The sequence below is a fragment of the Amblyomma maculatum genome, chromosome 1, assembly GCF_055883805.1.
Source record: "Amblyomma maculatum isolate TAMU_Amacu chromosome 1, ASM5588380v1, whole genome shotgun sequence".
NCBI lineage: Eukaryota > Metazoa > Arthropoda > Arachnida > Ixodida > Ixodidae > Amblyomma > Amblyomma maculatum.
In genome coordinates, this window is record NC_139344.1 from 179,756,813 (window position 1) to 179,779,913 (window position 23,101).

A 23,101-nucleotide genomic window follows, 5' to 3' on the forward strand; every position below is an offset into this window, starting at 1 on the left:
AGCGACGCCGTTCAAGCTTGTGTACGGCAGGGAGCCCATGATGAAGCTCGACGCGATGCTACAGCACGTGACAGAACACAATCCCGATGTCGCCGCCTATCTGCAGCGTGCAGAGGAAGCCCGACAACTCGCCCGGCTGCGCATCAAAGACCAGCAACACACCAATGCCCGGCGGTACAACTTGCGACGACGCCATTGTTAATAAAAACAGCGCAAACAGGAAGACATATGACAAGATAAAAGGAAGCTACAGGACAAGTGCTGATTCACAACTCAGCCTTTAATCCAAGGCCCAGAAAAACAAAGGACAAAAAGGAAGCCCTTTCGTGTATAACATCCTTTATGGGCTCATATGCTAGCCAAAAAGTCACTCAAAAAAGAAACCGCTTTGCTTGAAAGAACAAGAGAAGTCTTGCTGACATATTTTATGTCCTTTGAAATAAAATATGCTTCTACCACTTCTCTCGTCAACTTTTCTCTGTGCCGATATATAATTTTAACAAGATCAAATATGAGAGTACACTTCTTTATTGTCTCAAAAGATTGGCAATGATAGACCAGAAACGTTTTGTTCTTGCCACTATCCAAGTTGTTTCGGTGTTCCTGTAGCTGCTTGTTGAAACACTGCCCTGTCTGTCCTCGAGCTCCACAAGTGAGCAGAAATCTGTACACAACACCAGTCTTGCAGCTGACCAATGGGTCTCTATGTTTAACACCACATTCTTGCTTGCTATATTCTTTTTGAATAGCAGGACAGATCCTCAACATTCTTTCGGCCATGTGAAATCCTATGCACATATGGTACCACCGCAACATTCCTCTTCTTCTCACCCATACTAGGCAGGGATTGCTGTTTGGTTGTTCTTTTTAGGTTCTTCAGTATAGACGAGAGCAGGCCTCATAAATAACGGAATCCCGATAACTGGACTTTGCAATTCTTGTCAACTGCCGTTAAAAACTGCTACCCATGCTGTGGTAGCAAGACTTCTTTAACGCATTGAGCAACACATTGTTTTTCTGGGCCTTGGATTAAAGGCTGAGGCCGAGTTGCGAGTCAGTGCTTGTCCTGTAGCTTTCTTTTATCTTGTCCTATATCTTCCTGTTTATGCTGTTTTTATTAACAATGGATGTTTACCAACTCACCCAACGTAATATCGTTTTGCGACGACGCGACGCACAATACAGGCCGGGAGACGAAATGTGGGTTTGGACGCCCGTACCCCGCGGTAGATTGAGTGAAAAGCTCGTGCGGCAGTACTTGCGGCGCATCAGACCGCTTAATTATGAAGTCATCCTGGGCGGCACGACCACATTCCAGTGGTGCAGGACGCGATCAGAAATTGTCCATGTTGTGCCCTTAAGCCTTATTATGCGTGTTAAAGGTCCTATAGTTGTTTTCATTTCTCGTATTTTGTTTTTCCTTCGTGTGTTTATTTAGTACGCATCGAGGCGATGCTTTTTTAAGGGGGGTCTAATGCCGCGATCTATTCAAATATTTATTTGTTCCTTTTTAGACTTTAGACAGCCACCGACATGCGGCCTTATCACTCTCATTCTGGTACGCGGATCAATTCTTATTTTTTCATACTTGTTGTCGTGAGACGCAGCTTCATCAGTTTCTTTCGCTCAAGATGAGCAGAGATTCGTCTCGAAGGTTCCTGCCACTCGTGTATGCTTCTGAAATGTTTTAGGTTGTGCCAGTCACCGCTTACGGTGCCAGGATATATCTGAATAATGCCCACTGCTCGAAAAATGCCCAGGAACGAGTTATGAAAAGTGCAGACTCTCAAAGGCTGATAAATGTTTATTTGAAAAATATGAACAAAAGTGACATTTGGCATGAAAATAAAAGCAATAAATACAATTTTCATGCAACAGTGTATGGATGTTGCATTACTTTTTGCAAATGAAGAAAAAAAATTTCCAGCTAATAATCTGGCTGATTCCAGCAGCTGAGATAAACATTACTTTTTTTTATATCAGACACACCTAAAAACAACTTGGAACACTCGGAACACAAGGTAAAATGGTTGCATGAAAAACGTGTGCGATCACTGATGCCAACACCAGTACAACATCTGCCTGATCTGCTCCATATTGCTAAATGACCAGTGCAGTTGTTGCACAAAGGTACATATGAGAAGGGTAGGAATTTATGGCCAGTTCATTGTTTCCTGCGTTTGGATCCGAGGGCAAGACTGCCGCGGCTTGAGGTACTGGCCACTGACCTCTTGCTTGCAGATGATGCGTCTCCAATTGCACTGTTGCTAACAGAGCAGTCCAGAAGCTTGACTACTTCAGGAATGTAGAACTTTTCGGGTGGCGGAACAGGATCGTCGACCAAGAAGGCAGCCATGTACTCGGCCTTGAGGCACAGAGCACCTGCACCAACTAGCAGGTCCAGCTGTACTCCCTTGGCCATTCCAGCATCAAAGAGGGCATGGGTCACCTCACCATGGCTGAGACCAGCACACACTGTCACTGGTGGTATAATAGTGGCTCCACCAGCAGTAAGAACATTCGCATAGGCAGCTTCCTTGGATGCACTTGCATAGACAACCACTCGCCATTCTGCGAAGGCACCCTTGCAGCCGGCATTTTGGGCAATGCGCTGCCGCCACCGACGAGGAGAAAAAGCCGGCTGTCCCTGCATGGCACACACATACACACATAATGGTTCTTTATGAATGCAATAGACATACTTCCAAGTCTATAGCAGTGAAAGCCCGTAGTAATGTGGGCCACCAGACACTGACATTTACCAATCTCTCAGTACACTAATTGTTTTCAGCTCACACCCCAAACTATGTCTAAGCCTAACCTAAACAGCAACAAGAGTGTCAAAGGAAATACTGGGAAGATATGAAAATCATGACAACATGGTGAAATGTAGTGTTGAATTTGGGGCCAAGAAAGGCAAATAGAAGGTGCCGATTTCATGCCTTCTAAGATGGTATAGCGACATCCTGTACCTGCCCACATCATGGTTTATTCAGTTGATTTACAGACTATTTTTGAGAACTATACTTGTAGACAGCTCTCTATGACTCTGTAGCAGAGGAAGAAATGGGAAGTCTCTGTTCCCATTTCATGGAGGATTGTCCACATACACACTAGTGACCCCACACAGTCTCTCCCTGCACCCCTCCACATCCCTAAAACAAACAAGGAGCAACCCACTCCCTTTGACCTTTGATACAGATACAAAGGCATATCCTTCCTGCATAGCCACAAAAATCTGTCTACAAGTATAGTAACCTCAGTTCGTGAAGCAAGACTGCCTTGCCAGAATAAGGAAAACAAAGGTATGAAATACACATCAAAACATTCACACATACCAGCATGAAATAACTTTCGAAACAGGATTTAAATCAGGTACATAGCATACATAACATTTCCTTGCAAAAAGTTTTAGTACTGCAGCACAAATTTTGTGTTGTGTGTGTGTGTGCGTGTGGGGGGGGGGGGGGGGCTACTTCCCTTTGTTTTTTTGCCCTGCACCAACCTCAGATCCCAAACAATAGTAATTCTCATCCCTTTCTATTTTTTATTATTCTGTCTTTTCAATGCCATCTCATAATCTCAGCAGCTCTGGGCGACATTAGGAACAAACCCATTTCTTCATACTGCACTTGAAAGTAGTGTTGAGATGTACATTTCCGTTACAGGGGTGCCCCTTCTATTTGCTTACTCTGCTCAATGCACCTTCTATCCACCTCTCCTATTTTCTAAGCTTCAACCAGGTGCTCGTAATATATATATGCACATGCACGCACGCACGCACACACACACACACACACACACACACACACACACACACACACACACACACACACACACACACACACACACACACACACACACACACACACACACACACACACACACACACTTATTCTGTTCGCCACATTTTCTGTTTTCATTGCAAAGAGGTTCCTTTGCAGGAGGAGCCAGCCTCCTTTCTTTCAAAACTTTAAAAGTATTTGACTGGATAGCAGGTTTTGTTGCACAACAGCGGATACAGATAAGGCTACATACCATGTACCAAATATGGTTAAAAATGCCTGTTGTGTAAAGACTGGCAGTTTTAGATGGTTTCAATTGATTTAAAACATTTCTTTCTAGGTGCTTAAATAATGGTTGACAAAGAATATTCCTAAAATTAAGTAAAAAGTTCAGAGGAAATTGTTCGGAGTAAAATGGTTTGAAATGCATTCCTAGTTTTCGAAGTTTTGTCCATGAAAAAATAAAGTGGTTTGCTTTAAGTACAGCAGCTGGAAGGAGAAGTGTGGAGGGCGCGCAAAAAGTGAAGAAAATATCTGGCTTTGCTAGGGGAATTGCAGTCTGGAGGGGAGTCACCTTGCGAATGACTACAAATGAATTTGTTCCATTTGTTCATTGATGATTGCTCTTTTTTTTTTTTTTTTGGTGTCTCGAAGTGATGGGCAAAGCAGTAAATCCTTCAAGCTGACAATGCCACTGGAAGAACAAATGATTTGAGACTGGATGTCAACCTGGATACTAGCTTGTGCGATAAGGCTCCATTTTTTAGTCTCCAACGTGCAGCGCAAAACAAATTCAGAGGACATGTAATGTCAGACATTCAGAAGTAATTGCATGGCTTATGTGTCATGAGTTAGAGGTGACCAGATTTTGCTAGAGCAATTATAGCTGTATACAACTCTTTTTATGAGGTTCGAGATTATCGCAGGTTTTGTAGATACTTTCTTTCAAAGGCTCCTTTGTGAACTTTTGAATTCAGAGCTGCAGAATATTTGATGACCGCCCAGCACATTAGCTGTTCTCACTGGCACAGAGTTAATTCCAAGGTTAGATTCGCCCGATAAAGTCTTGTTTGAACGTCTTCTTGCTGCTTTACTGCCATCATCGCCATGTGACACAGTAGTCATGAGAGTGCAATTAAATGGGCTAAATAAATTAGAGGAACAGAGAGAGTGTCAAGGGTGTATAAAAATGCGAAAGGTACCAACACAGTTAAGCTCAGGCTCTTTTTGCATTTGTTTTTAAATTGACCTTGACCTTAAAATTTTCCTTTGTGTGCACTTATACTCTGTCCTATCCTGCTTGAATAGCTGAAGGCAAAAGTATTGCTCAGACATTACTAAGCATCTTTGGAATATGGAATAGGGACACGAACAACACTTATCCCAGTACTGCCAACTACCAAAGTGATTTCTTTCCAAATTTTGAACAAAAAATTTGTACTGCAAAAAAGAAGTTTTTTTATAGCAGATACTCTTTACCCAAAGTGCTGTAAAATTAAACAAATGTTTGTGTTGCATTTTATGGCACATAAGCAACTAAGGCTATCATGCGCCAAGTGCAGATTAAACAAGTGACTAATTTTTTTTAGAGCATTTTTCCAGCACAAGCTAGTCATGAAAAATAAAAGTATTGTTCGGCTCTCAAACGAATAATACAACAAAGAGGATGTTATTGCGCAAAGCAGAAATTATAACTGATGCTACATAACAAATGTAGCATGCATAGCTGGCACACAAAATGTGTACAGATTCATTTGTTGTAATGAGGAGCAAAACATTTTAAACATCCACTGGCATGCAAACTTTGCTCTCGTCCAGTAAATAATTTATTGCTGAATTTCTTCTCATGTACTTATTTTGGCTTCAAAAGCCGAATGGTGGCTGGATACTACGTACCAGATGAGTGGAGATCGCTGTAGGGGATAGAGAAACTGCGATAAAATATAAGCTGGCTTCATTTGTAGTCGTTACAGTTCTTGACGGAGGCTGACGTGAGAGTATGAATGAATTAAAGCAATGAAGCAGAGAATATGTTACATGTTTTGTGTGCCTCCTCCCCCCCCCCCAAGTCGGCTAAACTCACCTCATCGTTTTTACTGTAGTGAGCTTTTGGCTGTTGAAAGCAAAAATAAAAAATACATTCAATCATAATATCCCTGCTGCCTATCTGAATGATGGAAGTGGCCTGAGAAAGAAAAAAAAATGCCATCCTTATTTTTTCCCAGCCAAAAGACTAAACTTGCAACTTGCAGATAGAAATTTTATATAATGGTTTATTGAACCCTGTGTCGTACAAACAGGTTTCGCAAAGATGTGACACGCATGATGAGAGGAGGGATGCACCGAGTCACTGCAGTGGATGCACTAATCTCTGACCAAGGAAGTTTTCAGGTTTCTCTAACCACCCCCATCTACTTTAAGTGCTAGTTGTATAGACAAACGTGGCTTCACAATGAGAAAAAATGGCCTGTAGACAGACATGACATTTCGCTAGATTACACAAAAAAATTCCTAAAGTTGGTAGCCATGACGAAGCCATATCTATTGCCCTTTCAGCGTAACATTCTACACATATGCAGCACCTTGCTACTTTGCTATCCCCAACCGATACAGTCACTATATGTTCCTGACACAATGGCTGCATTCAGTTAATGGCAAAATGCAAGGCACCTATGTCAGCGATGTCAATGCATGTAAAAAACATCAGGCAGTGAAATTCCATCTGGAGCCCTCCATTACAGCATCCAGTAACCAGAGGTGCTCAGGGACATTAAACCCATAAACGTCTCTGAAAGAAGCGTGTGCGCAAAAAAAAAAACAAAAAAACATTGTGCATAATTTGCCTTTCCGAGTTTGCATGCACAAGCACATAAACTTCCCACCTTAAAACATACCAATACTTTTTTGGTTATAGTTTACAATATAATAACTGCAATGAACATCCATTTTTGTAAGTAACTCTTATAAAGCAGGCTGTTGCAATAAACAACAAGTGCAGAACAAAAGTGCATAGTTTTTCTTTACTCTAACCGTATGCCTGGTTGTACTATTGATCAGATTTAGCAGCGAATGCTTTTATCAGGCAGCTATATCTTGATCATACAAGATCCAGACAAGGCATAATTTGAGAAAACAATGTGGCAGTCTACATGCATGCATAAAATAGGAGTGCAAGCTCCCAAGGTTTCGCTCTAGCAAAGAACAACTATTTTTAAAGCAAATATCAGATCCTAGATAAAGCACGGCATTATTAATGCAGTACCAGCTGCCAAAATGCCTGCATTTCATGTATGCTACATAGACACAGTGCACTAGCATATCAACCCCTTGCTGCCAGTAGCACCCTCTGAGACTGATAGCCCCGTGCCTGCGCCAGTCACACTTCCCCTACCAGCCGCCATACTTTAGGCTTGTCTCTGCAGGCACTATATACAGGTTTGTCCCGTTTCCGGACTACGAAGCTGTGCATAAGATGTGTGTGTCTAATGCTAAGGAGACAGAAAACAACTTGAAACACTCTTTGTGCCAGCATGACCTCCATTTTCCATATAGCCTGACACATGCATTTTAATTTATTATGCACTAACTTCATGCATTCTTTTTGTGGCACGTTTACTACCTTGCCTGCATCAAATGTGGGCTTTTGCAGCACATGCACCTTCTCTCACTGCCCCTTACTCCAACACAACTCAGGGACTAGAAGAACCTTATTATGTGTCCTTGTGCAATGGCTGTCGCTATAACGAGTATAATGTCTTCTATTAAGAACTTTAGAGCATTTCTGACATGTAGAGATGCGAGCAAGCTCAATGAATCAATGTAGTCAACGCCGTTTTCAACGCTCTCATTTATTTTTCTCTAGCGACAGAGAAAGCTTAACATGCAGCATTAAAAATTTATGAGTCCTATGGCAGCTTCATTATTTTCTAAACTTGAAGTTCTGTTACTGCACTTAACATATGAGTCATTTTATGCCATCTGTATCCGTATAAAATTCTATACAACTTTTATATTTCTCCTTCAGTGCTAGGTATTCCAGTTCTAGCATGATGCGTTTCTGTGGCATTTGCATTTTGTATAGCCCATTAAGGTGAAATCACATACAGTGAGGATGATGCACCATGGTCATAATGAGCCATGTTTTAGGACGTCATGCCAAATTTCAGATGCTTTGACGAAAAAAAAAGAAAATGTATAGTCCGATTAGTTGAAGCTTATTAAACATTAAAATAACAATGTTCTGGGCATTTAGTGACAATTGATAGCACAGATGTGTGGAAAGTTTTAGTATTTTAAAGATGTATGCGTATGTAACGGGTTATTCCAGCTGAGAAGACTGGCTCATTGGTCTCTACATAAAGGCTATTCAAAGACATTCTTTATGCGTCACTGGAAAGGGGCAGAACTAAGTTACAGACCATAGCCAGATACAACTAAAAAATAAATAAAGTGGCAGGTGCCTCTCAAAGAAGACACTTCAGTCAATGGCGTCGACCGATTTTCATGATGCAGGGTTCATACAGGCTACAAAGGAAAAAAGAATCAAGCATATCCAAGAACTCTCAATGCCCTTTTGGAAGTTTTTCAAGGACCTACAATGTAGCTCTATTTATCCTCCCAGTTATCTGCAGGCATTAGAAGAGATTCTTGGCTAGCATGCATTGAGTTTACAAAAACTTGACTGCTTCTGCACGCAATCTGCATGGAGATATGATTCAATATGCCCCCTCAATGCCAATTCAACCATTAATGCTACATATATAATTTCTGGAATATTCCTGTGCACTATGTTTTCAGGTAAAGTATTACGACTACCATTACTACATAATAAGTCTGCATCTTTGCACACAAAAGCAAAAATCCATTCCCACTAAGTTTACACTGCTAAGCAGTCAACAAAACTCCCTTTCCCGTTCTATCTTGTGACTTAGCTTCAGGAAAAATGTAAAATATAATTGATAGTAGTACTGTAGCCGGACATTGCAAAATAAAACAAGAAAGGAGCAGTGCGCCCTTCACGCTCACCTTGCTTTTGTGACTTTTGGTTGATGCTGTCGACAGGTTCATGAGGCAGCTCTCAGTCAAGGGACCACCCCATTCGAATTCCTCTTCATCCAAAAATTTTCCTGCCTTTTCACTCTCATCCAAATAAGCTGCATGCAGAATAAACTTCCCAGCAGCAAGAGCACCAAGGAAACGCTCACTCTTCAAGGCTTGCACCAGTATCAAGTGAGTCATTTCTGGATTGTAGGCCTTAGATGTGAGCAACACTCCCTTTAGTTTTGATATAATTGATGCATAACGAATTTTCTGCTCATCTGAAAAGCCAGACAACACAAACACCTTCACAGGAGGGCCCACTACTGGCTCAGCTTCCTCGAAAACGTCGTCTGCTTCCTCTGGAGATGGTTCTGTAGTTGGCTGCGAGGGAGGTTCAACTTCAGCCAGCTTTCCAGCCAACCTAGCCATTTCCAGTCTTCGAGTTGGGTCATCCCATGTTACACCAACAAACTGCGACTCAGAGTCAGGTAAGGGAAGGCTTGTAATCACTGATGGCTTCGTGGAGTCTGTTGCGGTAAGCACTGGGTGAATTGGTGATACAACTACTGGTGCAGGAGGTGGGCGCAAACTCTGTCGTCGTCCAGCCGCTTTTGCAGCATTCATGAGTTCATCCAGCTGATCATTGATCATCTGCTGGCTTTCAGTGAGCCTCCGTTGATGCACCACAGTACTTGGTGGTTTTCTAGGAGAGCCATTTTCTCCATGAGAAGGAGACATAATGTGCTTGGGTGAGCCAAGCTGTGAAAAGGCACTCTGCGGAGACCGCTGCTTGGGTACACGCACAGTTGAGACATGGCCCACAAGAGAGAGTCGTTCATCATGTGCACTAGGGAAGTCTGCTTCATCAAGCCAGGAACCAGAGCCCTTGCAAGCATACACCCAGCCAGAACTTACTAACTTTTTGCCTTGTTCCCTTGCCCGCAGCACCTCCCGTGGAAGTGGTTCTCCTGGCTTGCCTTGGTGCACCAAGTGCGTGCAATGTTCCGCATATGCAGGTATAAACTCACCGCCAAGTTCACGGACTATGTCACCCAGCTCCTTCTGGACATGTGAGAGCCGCTTGGACACACAGACTACAGCTCCTGCAAGTGGGCGTGGCCCTGAGCGAGCACTGCCTAATGGTGCTGTTTGCATGCTAGGGCTTGGACTGTCTAGCAGTCCAGTGACGTCTTCATTGGCACAGAACCGCTCTAGATTCAACTCAAGATTTCGAGCAACTTGTTTTTCAAGAGAGAATGTGCGCGATTTCCTTGACACATTTAGATTTTCTTTGGCAGCAAAGTTCTCTTCAAGTTCCGTGATGTTGAGCCTTGGCCTGTAGGACCCACCAATGGTTTTCTGGAAGCTTTCGTCATCACTGCTAGCATCAGGGCTTGTCACACTACTATTCATGCTGCTGTGGCTTTCAGATAAAAGTTCTCTAATGCGCTGGCTTTTGAGGAAGCTTCCTGGTGTTGATGCACCACCAGTAGAGATTTTCCGCCTCTCACCAATTGCGCAGAATGCTTTTCCTGGTTCAGCTGCTGCAATTTTACTCCTTTCATCAACGGCATTGTCTGTGCATTCATCAACAAGACCAGGTTCATGAAGTGTGAAGCTCTCAGGTTTCTTGCAAACAGAGGGAGTGCTACTGACTGAGCTTCGAGCAGCATGGGCTTCCCAGTTTTGTCCAGTGTTGTCTCTGTGCGGCAATACCTTGCCACAAGTCTCCCCTTGCTCACAGCTTGTCCTGTGCGATTCTTTGTCATGCAGGAAAGGCATAATGTCCTTATCAATAAGTGATATTTCAGGTTTGACTGTACAAGGTTCATTTTGGTGCAGAGCATTCACAAACTGTGCCTCCTTTTGGCAACTGATCAATTCAGATGGTGATTTTCTAGGTAGTGGTTGCTGAGTAGTGCCATTTAATGTGAACTCATTTTCATCCATTCTTTTGCCAAGCCTTGCACTGGCCACGAGCCATTCTTTGGTCACCACAGGTAAGCCCCATTTCACAGCTGCCTCATACTTGCTACCCTCAGGCTCTCGTGCTACCAAGTGAGTATTTGGCAGAACCTTTAATTGCTGCTTACGACTGACTGAGCGTACAAGGGAATCCTGACAAGTAGCTCCCATCGATTCGGCCAAGTGAACTAGACACTCACGTTCTGGTGTGCTGTATTGGCTGAAGGAAATTACACAGCCTCTCAAAGGGTCCCCATTGAGAGGTTTCCAGAATGGTTGAAACAGGGCGTCTTCATCAAAATGCAGCAGTGACTCTTTATGCAGACAGGCCTCCAACCAATAGTAGGTAATCATTAAGCCCTCATAAGAGCTGTAGTTCTTTGTAGGATCTATGACAAGACGGACAATTTCTAGAAATTTACACTTCTCCTTGCAGACGTAACTATCATCCCAAATTTTTCCTCCATTTTGTGTAATTGCTTCTTTCAAGATTAGCTCATCACCCTCACTGAAGTCATGTATTCTGAAAGTTAACCCTGTGAACAATGCATCAGCAGGTTCACATTGTTCCGATGGTTGTTCATTCAGCGACACACTTTTTGTAGAAGGGTCGAAAGAATACAGCGCTGCATTAGTCTTTTCTACACTACCGCCAGTGACAGGGCCCATGCTCTTTTCACTGAGCAAAGTGGATCCATCATCCTTGGCATTCACAACATTGCTGGACATCCTGTACTGCTCCACAATATCGGTGAAATCCGACGAACCTGGATTTCCATGCTCCAGCACTGCAGCTTTTCGCTGAATGTCCACACTGTTGGGCAGGCAGTCTGAAGGAAGTTCACCACTGTCAACATGAGATTGTAACTTCACCAACAAATATTTGTCGATTTTTTGAAGTCTGCCCAAAGCACTACTTTCCACAAACCACTGAGCAGAAACAACATAAGGTGAACCACCGCACCTCTTGATTATTTTCATTATTTCTGCAGCGAGGTGAGGTCCTTCAGCAACCACCACATGGGTTACTTGCTCTTTGTACTCATCAAGCCTCACTCCTCCACATGCATTGACAATTCTCCGCATTTTCTCTAGTTTTTCTTGGGAAAAGCCCCACAGCAGGACGCAGCACCCATCAAGGAACTGACCACAGCAAGATGATAATTCGTCCACATCAATGTTGTCTACTGGGTCTTTTGACTTGGCTCCACAAAGTATCCCAGTGCTGTCATATGTGCGAGCAGACTCATTTATGTGAGTTGATTCAGTAGTCGCAATGACGCTGCAGTCCCAAGTTGGCAAAGAAACGTTTTCAGAAGGCCGAGTTGGTGTTGACTTCTTGCATACATTAGATGGTTCCAGTGCATAAAGCGACTCATCAAGAGCATAGCCAGCTTGGACACTTTCATATAGCCAGCGGATGTGGACACAGTGTAGCTTCCACAAACGCGCATGGTTGTACTTTTCCCCAGCAGCTTCTAATAGAGCCACATGAGTGGTTGTTTTACAGTGCAGCTGGCCTGAATAAGAGCCGCCATTTGATTCTACAAGAGCTTGCAATTCCTTGCGCTCACTGGCTGGCACCTGGAAGTGTAGCAAAAAGAGAGAAGCCTTCAGCACATACTAATTTGTTTGTTTTTTTTCTAAAGAAGCTAATGGCACAAATTTTCATGACAGAATTCATCACTACCAAATATACATGAATATAATACGACTCCAAATATAATGTGATCGAGCAGCTTTTGCACCACAGGAAAATAAAGGTATTACGATTTTAACACAACCTCACAACGTGTAAGCCCTAAGCCACCAATAGCTGGGGGCTTAAACGAAAGAAAATAGTGCACAAAAATATGAAAGCAATGGATGTCAGTATCACAAAACGCATGCAAATCCATCGAGCACAATAAAGCCTGCAACAAATTAAAGAGGTACAGATGTCTATCCAATTTTTCTTACTTCATTTCAGCTTTAGAATTATGTGTAAAACATTAGCAAACATGTATCACTGTGTAAAATTCGCCTGCACTCAATAAATAATTTATAAATGCATTTATTCTGCCACCACACTGTTTTGGTTTCAGAATGCTGAACGAAGGTTCCAACGTCACAAGCTAGTATGAGATCCCATGAGGCGCCCAAGAACTGCAAAATAACCGCTCTTTGTCCAGTTACTGTCATTTTGGCCTCTGCAGCATCTCAGCTTAAGAATCGGAACTATAAAGCAGCGAATATATTGCAGCTTTTGTATGCGTCGTGTGATCTCATGCCAGCTTGTGACATTCGAATCTTCATTCGGTAACCTGAAAATGTGTGGCAGAAGAAATGCAATTATAAATTATTTACAGAGTGTAGGCGAATTTCAATGGTGATACATTTTTACTAACATCTTATGCATAATTCTAAAGCAGAAATGCAATCTGTACCCTTTTTATGCTGCCTAAAATGCAATTGCAATTGACATAGTGACATAAGTGTGGAGCCACAACTGCTTCATCATTCGTCATGTCTGGTCCTGTGTCCGTTCATCGTTCTTTCCTTTCCTTTTTTAAGAAGTTGTATACTTATTTTCTCATCACAACTGATAACTCAGTGTCATTTGAGCGTTGCTAATTTGTCAAAGTGAATGCAACATGGATCACATGATATTTCATACGTCTTTGGATGACTTGAGAACTTTTTGTGCTTATTTACATAGACGATCTCGCGGTGATCTCGGAAGTCATAAATGGCCATGGCCAGACTCGAGCGTCGCCGCCGCTGCTAGAGTCCGGCCATACAATGGCCGACAGGCGTGTAACTGGCATGCCATCACCAATGCCTTGTCATGGAGTGAGCACCTGCCGCGCCTCTGCCACTGTGACCGACCCGTGCGAGCGTGCTACATTCCCCGTCATTTGGGTATAGTGTTCTAGAATTGAGAAGTGCGCCATCTGCTGCCGGCGAGCTGGCCATTTCAGTGATGACAGGAGAGAGGGCGCTGTGTGTAAGAGGAGCACATGAGCGCTGAGCAGACAGATGGGTGAATTGCCTCCGTCACCGCTAGTTCTTCGGACCCCGAAGGCGCGCAACAATAATTGTGTCGCTTTAGCTCCCACATGCTTTTTTAAATATATGAAACCGATTCTGGGCATGAATAAATGAACTAGTTCCCTATAAAAGCGGCCGTCATCAGGGAACTTATGTCAGGGTGTCTAGCAAACCACGATTTTCAAAATCCATGACTTTTCCAGGTTTTCCCTGATTATTTCAGGTAAAATTACCTGACGAGTGAAGAGGTTCAAAAATGTAGCTGCTGATGATAATGAGCATATACGAATAATTCTCAACAAAAAGCTATTTATTAACCATATTCTGCAGTTTACAACAGTGAAAGGCTGTTATTAGTGTTAATGGAGGGTAAAAACGTCAAGTTTACTGAAAATTGAAAGCGCACTGATGCCAGCCTCAGGAGGACTTTGATACTGCCAGTTGCAAAATTTCCTATAGGCCCCATCTATCAAAAAACAGCCATTTTGATTGGTTAAAATTCGGGTGTGTATAGGGTAGCTCGATGCGAGGCGCCTTAGGTCACGGCCGGTCTCGAGGGAGAGAGTTTTCACCCTTGAGACCGGCCGTGCCTGGATGTGTAATACAGCGTAATTTAGCGTACAGTGTAATTGCTTAATGGCACCCGCGGCCATTAAAGGAAACTGTGTCAAAGTTGCAAACTTTCAGATTGTTCATAAAGGCATCCTCAGCTGGAGGAAAATAAAATTAGTTGAAGACTTGCAGCAGTGAAAATTCTTAAAGATAACAGCCATAGAGTTAAGGGGAGACGCAAGTCTTAGACCGGTTGAAAATGTTCAAAAATCGATTTTGATACAAACTCATTTCCGGAATATTTATCCTTTCGAGCACTTGCATTCAAATGATTAATGTTGAATTCGGTCAGGAAATGCGATAAAATCGTCACGACAGCTACAAAATGCCCCCCCCCCCCCCCCCCCCCCCCCCCGAAAAGCGGAATTTTGTTCGATATTCCCACGCGCACTGCAGTGGGATCGTCGCCATCTTGGGCTTGGCAGCTCGTCGATCGCTTTCGTGCTGGCACGATTATTCCTGCTTTTTGTCGCATACTACTCTCGTGCAGCACTTCCGCATATTTTACTGAGTACCCAACTCACGTGTGTATTGGTTCTACTGTGGCAGCTCAGCCATGCGCTGGCGTCAAAATAATGTATCGCGCCTCGCCTTGCAGCGCGCGCACAAAGAAAAAAAGGGGGGGGGGGGGGGGAAGAAATCTGCATGAATAACATACTTGCTGTGCGCCAAAATGCACAATGCAACGTGCCATTTTCCCTGACATTTCCCGGTGCATGAAATTTCCCTCACAATTCCGTTTTCCTGGTTGCTAGACACCCTGTATGCATAAGCGGTGAGACACAGACATCTCAGGCATCTCTTCTCCCACAGAAATGGCTTGGGGAGAATCAGGTGTTGAAAAAACTGTGCCATAATAATTTCAATCTGTCAAGAATCCAAGAACATACCATGACTATGTGGGATTGTGTTTAAGACTGCTTTTCTGGTGTCAAGTCAGATGCAGATTGCCAATGAACTGACAAGCAACAGTAAAAAATTTCCTAAACGTATTTGGTACTTTCATTTTCAAATGTTAACGGGAGGTCCAATGACGAATGTCTAATGTATATTTATGATAACATAATTTTTATTATCGAATGTGCCGGTTTATGCGGGCTCCCCATCGACGCTCGCGTGGACTTTTCTGAAAAACCAATAGAGGGTGTTTTAGGCTATGCTAGTGTACTTTAATTGTTTGCGCCACATGCAAATTGAGATATGTGAACATTGAGATATGTGAACAGGGGCTGTTGAACACTTATTTGAATGTGGGCGGATATAAAAAGTTGTATAAAAAAATGCGAAACAGATTAGCAAGAGCTCATACAAATGCACAAAACCACACAGTGAATGACTTCAAAAACCAGCAGGGTAAACAACTCACAACTTAAGTGAATATCAATAAAAAGCTCAAGAATATGGTACCAACATATGAAACGCTACAGAAATATATGAAAATGTCACTGAACTATGAACACATGAATGAATTAAGCTGTTAAATTTGAAAGCACACAAGACACGGACAGAGTAATTAAATAGAGCCCCCAAACACAATTATTTGCACCTCGTCATCTTCAGGTGCTTTATTTGCTCAGCTTTAGAGCTCTGCTCTTGATTTAGTGACTTCACATAAAAATGGAATTGCATCTGGATGTAGAACTTCACTATGCGAAGTGTCATTTCTCTATCATGGGTGGGACATCAAGGCTCTGGAACCTCTGCACTTTGAAAAAACATTGCAAAATCAAAGGTGCTGCTTGCATTAATCATAATTTTTGAACTAAAAAGAAAATCTGACTTAATTCCAGTGTGTTTACGAGCTTTGCAAGCTCCGCAGATGGATAAAGAAGACCTCTGTGGTAGAATAGTTTGAGATGAATTCATTTTCTTTTTGTGCGCGCATGATTTGCTCGAAATGAAATCCGCAGAACAAGTACTGCATTTTGATTTGCGCATGAACTTTCAAGCCCCATATACTGCAATATTATAAGCTGTGACCTAGAACTGTGCCTATAGTGATGTACTTATGATCATATGGAGGAAGGGCATTCAGTGTAGCTTCAACGTCCTCATACTTTCCCTCGTGAACCAATCGGTCAAGCTCATCAATCGGAAAGGGCGCGCAGTGAGGGAAAGGAAAGGAAAAAAAAAGAAGAAAAAAAAAAAGAAAAAAAAAAATCCCGAAAAAGAGAGCGTTCAGTAGGGAAGGGCACAGAAGCAAAGGAGACGAACTGGAACTGTGACTGCGCTATCTGCAGACACGTGTTATCCTTCTTGACCAACCATCCACAGCATATCATAGTACGACAGAGAAGCAATGCGATGCAACGAAATTAACGCAGGACACAAGCCGCAGAAGTAGACAACACAAGCCTTTTTTCTGCAGCGCGCGCGCGCTTCTGATGCGCTGCTGCGACTGACAGCATCACCTACGCTTTTCATCACTCCGGCGACTACCTCGCTCCCATAGCTGCGCACTAAAGATGGCACACTTCTCAATTCTAGAAACACTATAATTTGGCTCTGTCGCGCAAATTGTGTGCGGAGGCAACATCCCAAATTAGTATTCATTTTTGCTTCCGGGATTCCGTACTTATATCCAGTTTTTTATAAAAAAAATTGCGCATTTTCGCACCTTTGTGTTGTCCATATTAGTGAACATTTTGTTTCATTTTATTAGCAATCTTATTTACAGGAATTTGGACGCGCATTTTTTAACGAATATCCGATATAACGAACAAATTTTTGCACCCACTCCGTACTACTTCGTTATAATGAGGTTCGACTATAGTAACAACGAAACTATGTGGGCATGTAAAGTACAGCTGTGACTGCGAAAAACAAACAAAATAAAAATGGCCACCAAGTACGTTTCCTTTGCTTTCCAACATTTAGGTTCTCTCTTTGCCTGATAAAAGTGCGCATGCAATTTAAAAGCTTGAATGCTTAAAAAAAATATTTGCAAAAATGCAGTTAAATTACACAAGTAATAATAAAACGGGAAGTTCTAGCGGCTGGCATAGCGCACTGGTTAATGCAGTACTGAGATCCGAAGAGCCAGTGTTCAAATCCTGCTCAATTCACATTTCTTTTTCCTATTTTTTTTTTATTAAGTTTCCATATTATTTAACATCTCATACCTCTTTCTCTAGCCTTCCTTCTTTCTCCAAGCAATGAGGGCCAGCAAGTAACACAGAGTGAGCGTGTACGACAGCTCTGCCGTTTTGTGTAGGTTCATCTTGTACACAACCCATATGAATTTAATACCAGGTTTTGCAATAGAGGAGCGCTTGTCTCCTCTATTGCAAAACATTATCAAAAATGCATGTCAACAACGAAACTATGTGGACATGTAAAGTACAGCTGTGACTGCAAAAAACTGAAACAAAATGAAAATGGCCGCCAAGCACAGGTTTTCTTTGCTTTCAAACATTTAGGTTCTCTTTTTGCCATCTTTGCGTGATAAAAGTGTTCATGAGGTTTAAAAATAAAGCTTACTTGTGAAACTGTAATCACAAGTCCCTTGAAGGCTGGCAACCGTAAATGTAAGTATGCTGGACTGGAAGCATGGGCCAGTTTGTGCTGCTCTTGCTCCCAGAAGATTTGCACCCAGTTTGGTTGCATCACAGGTAACTTTCGATTAGCAGCAACGTGGTATTTTTTTGATCCAACCTCTCCTGTGTAAACGATAGCAAAGATTGATGGTTAGCTGCTTTCAATATCACTCTTGAAATGCACTCACTATGAAATTAAGGAACATTAACACAGTATAAATAGTCCCTTCACTTCAATATTCAAAGATCTTATTGGCCTGTCCCCCCCCCCCCTCCCTCCCTCCCTTTTTTTTGCATCAAAACTTTGAAGTCTAAGTCAACACCAGAAGGCATTCTAGCAGTGATGCAAAGAAGAAATTAAAGCTTTCACTCAAAATAGAGTAATCTAGGTTCCATTTTATTTGTACATGCAGTAAGCTATCACAGTTCTAAAACAGGTCCTAAAACATGCTTCTTAACCCAACAGACTCAATACAAAGCATATGTGTATGGAAAAAACCACTACCTTTGTTCCAATGCACTGACTCCGAAAGAAATGACACCACAATTGGTCGCCAAGAATAAACCATAAACATTGATAATTTTGTTCATTATACTGGGTACATGAGACACACACTTATCCACATTATGAAAACATTTCACATTTTTTTTCAGTTCGCAGCCTTAGTGCTGACACCATTCCACACCAACCTAACTCATGGTCTCAGTAACCCAGGTTTAAGCAGGCTTGTCTCTTATATTTGCACCGCGCAGAACATAGCACAAAGCTTTGTCCAGCTTCTGGACAAAGCGAGCAAGTCGGCCTTGACCGCATATTTTTTTGTTTATCATGTACACTCCACCCCATTAATTGTGGCTCTCTAAAGGTGGGTTCAGACGGAAGGACCGCAGCGCGGATGGTCCGCGCGTGTCATCGCTACCCACACCCCACGTGACGCCCACGTCACTGCTCTGAGCGACGGCGAGAGAGCGGCGTGGCCGTCCAGGCGGAGCGGACTGAATATGCCAAGCGCCTTTTTCAGTCCACGCGGACCGAGACTGTTTTTGCTCTTTTTGCTTTATTGCTGCGACCTCCGCATCGCTACGCCCGCGCTTTTCGTCTCATATTCAATTTGAGCGGGGTATTGTTTGTTGTGCATGTGCTGTGTCGTTCGCAGCAATGCATCTTTTTTGTGTATTTGTGTTTGTGGGTGTGTCAGAGTTGTAGCTTTACTCGATTTCTAGTGCTGATTTAATTGTTTCACGGCACACCAAGATGGTGTGGCTTGGACACTAGGTACAATTAAGTATGGTAAGCAAGGACTTTCTGTCAACTGCTCAAACCCGAACGTCCACCACCCAACAGCCTGCATGCTTCTTTGTGACTCTAATGCCATGTACAGCTAAGAAAAGAAGGCCAGCTTACCAGCCACAACATGAGTGACACTGGCTGTGAGCGGAGCCACAACTGTACCACCCATGAGCTCCACTTGAGTTTTTATCCGTTCTCTCTCTTGATTGGACAGCACAGAGCAGGTAATAACCAGGCCTCGAAATGCAAGACTGAACACTGGTTCTGGCCGACGGGGCAAAGGTTCCTGCACTTGAATGGCCATAGACACACACAGTGGGCCCACAACACGAGCTTGGATCTGTCGCAGATGATCAAATGCAATGCCTTCAAAAGGATCACACACAAAAACTTCTGTAGGATCTCTGTGCTTTCTTGTGAGGCACACACGAGTTGTGATCCAGCTTGGCTCCATGCTTTCCAAACCAGCAGCCTTAAAAGCTGCTTGCATTGTAGGGCTGGCATCTGACGCTGTTTGGCCTTCAGGCAGTACAAATAACAGCTTGCCATCAGGTGTGTTATCCATTGCTGTCAACAGGACAGGATGACAGCCAAAGTAACACACTACCCTTGTGTCCAAGAACTGAAGAGCCTGCAAAGATAATTTCACAATATTGTCGTTTCGAATATACAACATCCACAGCTGTACTGAACATTTTAAATGTAACTTAAAAACTCCAGAGGTTTTTCAACATTCTCACATTCTGGTAAAAATTCTACTATTGGTTCTCCTCTCTGCCCTGACGCATTATGCCATATTTTGCTGCCGTGCAATAATTCATTCATGTGCAACTTGGTTTTAAAATGTGCATTTTTCGTGGACTGTTTCTGCGGGCAACACTGTGTTTGTGACGTCACAAAGATGATACCCACGTTATTGCCCAATAATAAAAAAGATGAAAAAACAAAAACAAAAACCTACTGGAGTTGTCCTTTAATAATGTGGTTGTTCAGCAGATATCTAAATCACACACAGCAACAGTACTACTACACAATACCATAATGAACATCAGTACTTGTGCAATCAAGCTAAAAAAATAATTGAAAGCCTTTTATCCCCTTAAACAGGCCCAGTTCGTTTCCAGCTGAAATTGATTTTTTTTGGTTTCTTAAAAAACTTGCCACATCAAGTATATTTTGATGTTGTTACAAAGGGTTCTTGACGAACTGAGCATGTAGAATAATTTCAGTTACCAGCAGATGCAACAGATGACAGACCAAGTTCTGGTGAATGCTTATAGACCAACACCGTGTTTACAAACAAAGGGGGTGCTCGCGCCGCCGCAGCCGACTGGGGGTGAAAAATAGGGTTAGCGTCTATAGGAATACATGGAATCGAAATATTCCTAAGCAGTTTTCTCATTTCACGGGGCACCTGTGATGTCGTTATTCGGTACGAAGCAACTATGAACATCCTAGAACAGATCGTCAAAATATGAAATCTCATTACCGAGGCGAAGTATTTTTAAAACACCGCGAAACATGTTGGGGTGCGAGTTGGGAGGGCGACCCGTAGAAATACATGTAAACGCAACTTACCGGACCATTTTTCTCACTTCGCAGAGCAGCAGAAGTGGTGGCTGGTCGTTAAACGTCGACCAGCGCTTTGAAGAAGTGTGTGATAAAATATGGTATGTCATTACGGAGGCAATCTACTTTTAAAACTCCCCAAATAACCTGTGTTATGAATCCAGACACCGCCAAAACGCAAGCTGGGTGTAGCGAATCGCGCAGTTTTGCTTACAGTCTGATATGCTGCCGTATAGGGTAAATAAGCTTGATAATACTGTCGCTCCAGTGATACGTGCTAGGCAGAATTACATTTAAAAAGCAGTTTTCAAACGCCATACGACAATATGAGCCGAATGAGATTCGCGCATTGCAGCAGACAGCGTAGCTGGCGATACCCACCGCGGCCGCCTCCAGCTCCGGAGCGTCTGCTAGAACAGATCGTCAAAATATGACAGCGACAGCGGGTGGTGCATGGTCGTCTGCAACTGTGCGTGGTCAGTTTATCGTGCTGTGAGCGGTCCCGCAAGTCGTCAGACGTGCATTACTTGCAAGAGAATGTAATGTGTCATGCAACATGACGTCGGGGCGTCGTACAAGACGTCCACCAAAACATGAGAAGGGCTCAACACTGCTGAACTGAGCAAACTGTTGTGGTAAGTTGTGTTTACATGTATTTCTATGGGTCACCCTCTCAACTCGCACCTTGATACGTTTCGCAGTGTTTTAAAAATACTTCGCCTTGGTAATGAGATTTCACACTTCCACGATCTATTCCAGGGCGTTCATGGTTGCTCTGTACCGAATAACAACATCACAGATGACCCGTGAAATTAGAAAACTGCTTTGAAATATTTCGCTTCCATGTACTCTTATGGGCACTAAGCCTATTTTTCACCCTCAGTCAACCCACGCTGGCGATAGAAGCGCCACCGCATCGTGCTTACGTCACAGATCGGTGTTGGTCTACAAGTGCCATGTTTGTAAACAAAGGTGGCGCTGCGATCGGCAGCGACATGGAGTGTAGGAAAAAGAGCGGCATGCCTACACTGCGCCAAGCGACGCTGCCTTTGAAACCAGTTCGCGCGTGCGAATATTTTGAAGCGTAAGCTTCGCTTCTGCGTAGAAATAGTTTGGTTTAAGCCTAAAGAGTAGTTCAGCACGTTAACAGCCGATTATTGCTGGAATTACCTGGCCAAGAGCGCTGCATTGGCTTCCTTCTCCGTGGCCTCAACAGCGCGCGGCTACGGTACGTAGGTGACTGCAGTGAGTGATTAAGTTAAATAAAAACGAGAAAGTGCAATGCATAAGAAAGAGTAATAGTCAACACTGTTCAACTCCCGGGCCTATTCCTAGCGCATGCAAGGAGGACGACGATATGAATGACTGGAAGTACGTTTTTCATATGACGACTCTTTTGACTGGCTCTCTGCTGCCAAGCAATTTCACTCTAAAGAACCATATTATCGGCCACTATAGTGAACTAGAAATCACATTTCTAGTTCACTGTACAGGCAACTTAAGTCATAGAATTTCATATTTAATAAGAACCCAATCTTTTAGTTCTTTGTTACATATTCGCCTAGTGCACTGCGAACTAATTGTTTTAGCCTGCTGGACAAAAAAGACGTTTGAAGTCTGTGTCATCTTACAAATGTAGCTAAAGTCATTCACAGGTTAATATACATATGAAGGCCCGTAAGAATGCCCTCATTTTATTCTCTTTGCTCTATACACGATTTCACAAAGGGGCGAAGGGTGCTGCCATATTGGGGTGCCAGGCTGCTATCGTAAGCACAGGAAAGATCTGACAACTTCCCCCCTCAACAGCCCAATCAAATCGGTTTCTTCAAGGGTCGTAAAATAATCTATAGGAGAAATTTCTCCACGATCGCTTGGAGCGAAATTTGCACGGTCTGCTGACCTTTTTTAAATATACTTCGAAATTTTTATTCAAATGCGTGTCATCTTATTCTGCTTATTTTCACCCCTCTTAGCTGATTCCACTGTGAGACATTAAACTCCATGTATCATATATACTTTAATATCCTGCTCGATCAGAGCTAGGTTGTACGTAGATATTTAATTCATTTGTTAGGACCTTGATGACCTTCAAAAAGAAAATTTAAGAATATGAGAAATAATGCTGCGTGGCTGCCTGGATCCTAACGATGTTTACTCGCTTTTTAGAAGCGGTAATGACGAGTCACTTGTTGAAACTCGCGAAAGGAAAAAAAAAAGGGAGAAAAAGCTAGGTTCACAAGTCTGGGCCTGTAATTTCGGCAATATCGTGC

General features: G+C 42.9%; 1 protein-coding gene across 3 annotated transcripts in view; it reads right to left on the minus strand.

The window, feature by feature from the left end:
- Positions 1–1,791: 1,791 nt before the first annotated feature.
- mus101 (mutagen-sensitive 101) overlaps positions 1,792–23,101 on the minus strand; it is a 29,339-nt gene continuing 8,029 nt past the window's right edge. Inside the window, exons 2-7 of one of the 3 annotated variants that reach the window (XM_084589686.1) lie at positions 21,999–22,068; positions 19,374–19,890; positions 17,913–18,091; positions 8,811–12,374; positions 5,869–5,898; positions 1,792–2,647 (exon numbers count right to left, since the gene is read on the minus strand). In XM_084589686.1, coding sequence (XP_084445812.1) covers positions 2,165–2,647; positions 5,869–5,898; positions 8,811–12,374; positions 17,913–18,091; positions 19,374–19,824 — 4,707 coding nt within the window. In that variant the 5' untranslated portion in view covers positions 19,825–19,890; positions 21,999–22,068 and the 3' untranslated portion in view covers positions 1,792–2,164. The remainder of the gene's footprint in view (positions 2,648–5,868; positions 5,899–8,810; positions 12,375–17,912; positions 18,092–19,373; positions 19,891–21,998; positions 22,069–23,101) is intronic. The other 2 variants (XM_084589685.1, XM_084589687.1) reach the window with 2 other exon arrangements.